The sequence below is a fragment of the Engystomops pustulosus genome, chromosome 2 (assembly GCF_040894005.1).
Source record: "Engystomops pustulosus chromosome 2, aEngPut4.maternal, whole genome shotgun sequence".
Taxonomy (NCBI): Eukaryota; Metazoa; Chordata; class Amphibia; order Anura; family Leptodactylidae; genus Engystomops; species Engystomops pustulosus.
In genome coordinates this window covers 64,174,005-64,180,004 of record NC_092412.1, presented here as the reverse complement: position 1 = coordinate 64,180,004, position 6,000 = coordinate 64,174,005, and the positions used below count along the sequence as shown (strand labels likewise).

At 36.9% G+C, this 6,000-nt stretch overlaps 1 protein-coding gene across 3 annotated transcripts in view; it reads left to right on the top strand.

The window, feature by feature from the left end:
- The first annotated feature begins 5,324 nt into the window (after positions 1-5,324).
- Positions 5,325-6,000, top strand: part of RBMS2 (RNA binding motif single stranded interacting protein 2) — a 72,788-nt gene continuing 72,112 nt past the window's right edge. For all 3 annotated transcript variants that reach the window (XM_072135009.1, XM_072135008.1, XM_072135010.1), the window contains exon 1: positions 5,325-5,448. In XM_072135009.1, coding sequence (XP_071991110.1) covers positions 5,383-5,448 — 66 coding nt within the window. In that variant the 5' untranslated portion in view covers positions 5,325-5,382. The remainder of the gene's footprint in view (positions 5,449-6,000) is intronic.

Genomic DNA, 6,000 nt, shown 5'->3' with positions numbered 1-6,000 from the left:
GCATGGACCCGACTGCCGGCTAGTGAAGAATGCAGGGAGAAGCGGAAGCCGACGCTGAGGACCGGGAGCCACAGCCGAGGATCCGGGTGCTGGAGGGTGAGTATTAATTGTTTTTTAAATTGACTCGTGTATAAGCCGAGGTAAGATTTTTCAGCACATTTTTTGTGCTGAAGAACTCGGCTTATACACGAGTATATATGGTATATTTTCCCTACCAGAAAAAAATTGTATTGCAGTGTCCGGAAAAAGAGAGGCAAATACTGGAGGAGCTACTAACTTGGCACACTCCCATATTAGCCAGAAAAATCACAAATAAAAAAACAATGTTAGTGCTCTAACTCCACAATAAAACGTTAGGATTGAGAATTCCACAGAATGGTCTCACCCACATGTAGGTGCTTCACGTATGTGGCCACACAGGATATATTTATAAATGCTATTTGCTAATGCCATTTGTAAACTAAGTTTGGATGTAAGATGATATTGTTATGTACATAGGCTGTTGGGAGAATCATGTGGAAAAGAGTTTTTTTGTTTCCAGCTATTTATGGGGACATAGCATATAGGGTTAACTTTTCTCTCAGATGCACCTGAAAATATAAATTGCCATAGACTACGTCAGAGATCAGGCCCCAGATGAAGCCAAAAGGGCGAAACCTACGTCGGGCATGAGGTCCTCTGGCGTTTTTTACCATTTTGACATGCGCGCTTTTAATATTTCATATGTGAGTATGCTGGAATAAAATTGTTTTTACTCTTATCCTTGGTGATCTGCACCATCTGTCCACATTTTTCCTAATACAGGACCGCTGTTGTGATCGCGTGCACGAGAGTGTAGCGTGGTCTCTCACAAGATCCAGTATAGAGAAGTGAACATCGTGACAGGAGAAATTACCAAGGAATATCTTCGATCTATAGGCAGTCCCCGGGTTACATACAAGATAGGGTCCGTAGGTTTGTTCTTAAGTTGAATTTGTATGTAAGTCAAAACTGAATATTTTATAATGGTAGATCCAGACAAAAAAAACTTTTGCCCCAGTGATAAAAATTTTTGCTGTAATTGGACCAAGGAATTTTTATTAAAGCTTCATTACAGACACCTTACAGCTGATCATTGCAGTCTGGGACTATACTAAAGCATCCAGAGAGTTTCACCAGATGTCACAGTGGGCAGAGGGGCCCGTCTGTAACTTAGGGTCGTCTGTAAAAGTGTGTTAAAGTGATGTATTGGTCTATAAATGCGATCTTTTAGATAGCTAAGCAGTATAAGTAAATAGTCTGTACAGGTAGGTATGTGAACAATTTCATTTATAGGTAGCTAAAGGTGTATATTCAATTCTAGGGTAGAAGGTTATAAAGTTTAAAAATCTAAAATACAGGCAGTCCCCGGGTTACGTACAAGATAAGTTCCATAGGTGTGTTCTTAAGTTGAATTTGTATGTAATTAGAAACTGTATATTTTATAATTGTTGTTCCAGACCAAATTTTTTTTTGCCTCAGTGACAATTGGAGTTTCACATTTTTTTGCTGTAATGAGACCAAGGAATATCAATAAAGCTTCATTACAGACACTTCACAGCTGATCATTGCATTGGGCTATAGTAAAGCATCCAGAGAGCTTCACCAGAGGTCACTGTGGGCAGAGGGGTCCGTCTTTAGCTAGGGGTTTTCTCTAAGTCGGGTGTCCTGAAGTAGGGGACCGCCTGTAAATCGCTTTTAAATAGAAAAGTAAATTTAATTATTATTTTAAAGGAGTATTCCCATCTGGGTATTCAAATTTAATTGAATTAATCTGCCATAAACATACATTTCTTCAAATGGATGTTATTAAATGAAGATAATTTCCAATAAACATAGACATGTTGTCCTGAACTGAAATAGATTTCCTTGGATACGACCACATCACACTCTCCCAGCAGTGGCCAGTGATTCGCTATTGACGCTCCTTCTGACCACCTGGATGCAGCATTTATTTCCATTGCAAAAACAATTCTTGCAATCAGAAAGGACAGTATCCAAGGACAATAATCTTGTTTATTATGGGGAATTATCTTGACACATGTACACAGTTTTAATATAAGGATATTTAATTCTTGACTACAGTAGTACATTTTCCTGTGCTCCACAGTACACAACTGACTTCTCGCTCCTAAAGTAGAGAGCATGTTGTTAAAAATTTTAATTTCACCCCTGGTTTTACTACATTGCCCATTAAGACTACAATGATTGTCAATCTCAGTTTTAGAATTTACTTGGTCAAAAACTCCACTTTCTAACTCAAGTTTAACTTAAAGAGTGGTATATACATAAACCTGCACTTTTATTATTTTACATATTATTTAGGCAGTCAGTATCTAGAGGAGTCAACTGTAAGTAAAGGTACTTCAGGCTACAATTGCACAATGAATCCTTTCTTCTTGGCATGAGGTTTTCCATATAATGCTTTTGATACCACACATGGTCAAAGGTACTTGTACAAGTTACCAATGGAGGAGGTGGAGGTGCCTCTGATGGAGCACATGTTAAAGGGATACAGACTGTGTGCCAAATGGATATTTAGACAAATTCCTGATAATTTTACACTTGTTTTGTAAGACAAAACTGCAATGGGAGTATTTTTTCCAAATAAAGCACAAAAACACAATAAAGTAGCAAATCAGCATAAAACGACATTTTGAGCTTTACTGCGGATGGTTTACTGTCTTTTCCTGGAGGTATAGAGACGGTCCCCTACTTAAGGACACCCGACTTACAGACATAGTTACAGACAGAACCCTCTGACCTCTGATGAAGCTCTCTGAATGCTTTACTATAGTCCCAGGCTGCAATAATCAGGTGTAAGGTGTCTGTAATGAAGCTTTATTCATAATCATTGGTCACATTACAGCACAAAATGTTTAAACTCCAATTGTCACTGGACCAACATTTTTTTGTCTGGATCTACAATTATAAAATATACAGTTTTGACCTGCATACAACTTTAACGTAAGAACAAACCTCTGAACCCTATTTTGTATGTAACCGGTGACTGCCTGTATATTTATTTTAATAAGAAATATTTGATTATGTGGCACCTATACCATCCCCCTAACTCTCATTATCATTTACATTAATTAAGCCCAAATTAGCTCCTAAAGGAAGAAGGTTAGGTCAATGATATGAAGGGACATATATTGCAATACTTCCCATCAATTTCATCAGTTTCATACAACAACATGACTACAAATTTTTCAAGAACTAAGGTAAAACTTTATACTGGCACCGGGGTTTCAGGAATAAAAGGTGTTGGATCTGTATTACACGTTTCAAGATCTTTGTTTTTATACCTTCTGTGGTTAGAAATAATTTGTCACATGATATATATGTGCATGGTTTATTACAATAAACACATCTCAGATAACTGTATTGTATCTTGTGATGAGCCAAGTAACTGCGTGTCCATCACATGACCCAGACATATCCCTCAGTGACAGTTTCAGCAAACAGAGATTGTGAGACCATAAAAGATTAATACAAAGAATAACATAAACCCAAATTATGATTGAAGTAATAGTAAAGCACCTCTTGTCCAATTCATCATTGTGAGAACGGATATCAATAGTTGACTGTCAAGTCTTGTTATCTAATCTTACAAGAATAATGTATGGTTCTCTGGTGTTATTGTAGTTTATCTTTTATAGAGGTTTTAGAGAGGAAATCAAAAAAGTTATGACATAAATGCACCAAAATAATTCGTTTCTCAAAACCATTTCCCCCAAAATGTACATTATTTTGACTTGTTTTAATATTAATAATTGACTTTAGTCAGCAACAAGTAGGACTAGGAAGTTTCTGACTTTATATTTTAACATAAAATATTATTGTATAGTTGCGGTTATTACAAGAATACTAGAATAACATTGATTACAAGGACTTTAAAAAATCTTTGATTTAGAAGAATTCAGCTTATTAATAGGAAAATATATTTTAAGCGTTATGTCTTGTATCACAACAGTTGTAAAGCTTCCAATATACCATCTTTATAAACTCCTCCCAGAATCCAGGATCTCTGCTTGCTTTCAAAGTCTATGCAAACCTTCATCACACAGGAATTTGGCTTCATAGAGGTTCATGGCTTGTTATTGTTACAATGTGTGAATCAGTCAAGTCTTCTGTATCCATCACATGACCAGGTCACATTTTCACCCCCTGGAAGAAAATAATAAAGATTCTTATAAAATAAATGCAAGCAGAGATCTTTTAAACCACAACAAATCAAATTAGAAACTATACAGAATATTTATATGACTTTGCATTATTTAAATAATTTACATTTTGGCTGTATCTGTAATATGTGAGTAGTCTGTGTGTATGGTTTACATAGCAAGGGTCTGTCTGTATTAGATGAGTATAAAATCCTTAAATGAGATTCAAAACTTAATTCCTTCAATTTGCAAGCTTTATGATAAAGAAAAATCTCAATAAGTAATCATTCTGGTAATAAATGAATCAACAAGCGTCAATTAATTAAATATGGGTGTAAAAAAGTGGTAAGTTCTAAAGTGGTAATTGGTACATTTCTCTTTCCTCTCTATAGGAAAATCTAATATTGTGAAAATTATGAAGTTGATTCAGAATCAAACTGAACACGTTTTACTTGATTGACAGTTTTGCGATAATTTTATTAACAGTGGTTGTCTAAAGTAAAGCCACAAGTTGTATCATGATGTGTTGTGACACCTGAAAGACATTGCAGGGGAGATTGGCTACATGTGTATATATGTGTTTTATCCTTTATTATGTTATCTGTATAAATGCATTTTATGTTTATGCTTTTATTTATCTGTATACACTTTTTATTGATCATTGTACAATTATGTATAATTGTCTCTATTTATGCTTTTATTTACCTGCTTTGCACCTATTACATCTATTTACTACCATATCTAGGCAGCCTGGATGTTGTTTGTGTGTTATAATTGCTTCTCCTAATATCTTTTCATTTCCTTTTCCTAATCTTCATTTACCCATAGCTAAGACATTCTCCTGTTGATAATAATAACCTTGTAATAACATAAATATGTATTCACAATCATAATAAATGCATTCGGTGAATACTTGAGTGTCATTATTTTCTTGAACTAATACTTAAGCGTCTGAAAATGTTGCCACAGGGATGTCCAAATAGTATTTACAATGTCTTTCAATGGGTAAAGAGATTCAGCAAAATCCAATAGGAAGGAAAAGGTTAAACTAAGAACCCCCTCCCTCTCCTCACTCCCTTGCTTTACCCACAGAGGGCACTAGGACCCTGCAGACCTCTACTATAGGCTGTGTTACGTCAGAGGGCTGGACAGAACTGCCAGTCTCCTGTGTCCCATCTCCCTGTACCTTAAAGGAAAAATGCTGCTGTCTGTCCCTCCAAGGGCAGGGATCGCCTCTTTCAGCTATACCAGGAGCCATAAGAAGGTAACCCTGCTGACCATACTTGACTTGTGCCCCTAGACTACCTGCACACTCTCACATTTACTAACAGGCCTATGCCAGCCCTTTAAAATGGTTCACAAATGATTTGTCTGGGAATCAGTTTACCCTTGTAGAAGGCAGGGGACTCATTGCTATGTATCAGGAGGTGCCTATGTATCTGAGCACTGTATACATGTGTATGGGGCTGAGCAGGAAGTGGATACAATTGTCTTTATGTCTGTCTTTGCTTTGGTTACAATATTGCTAAACAATGACAATGAGTACAAGAGGATTGTACTGTCAGCTGTTAGTGTCATCATGTGTCATGGGGCTTCGTAGATTGTGCAGCTTGTGGTGTGTGCTGTGCGCGCTTATGGAGCTGGATGATTTGGAAGTAACATTGAGAGAAGCACAGAGGAAGGGCATTCACAGAGAGAGAGAGAGGGAGAGAGAGGCGCACCCAGAGGCAGACAGGAAAGAGAGAGGGAGAGACACAGGGTGTACAAGTACAAGACACTCAGAACACGCATACAACACCAAGGAAGAATTCACTCT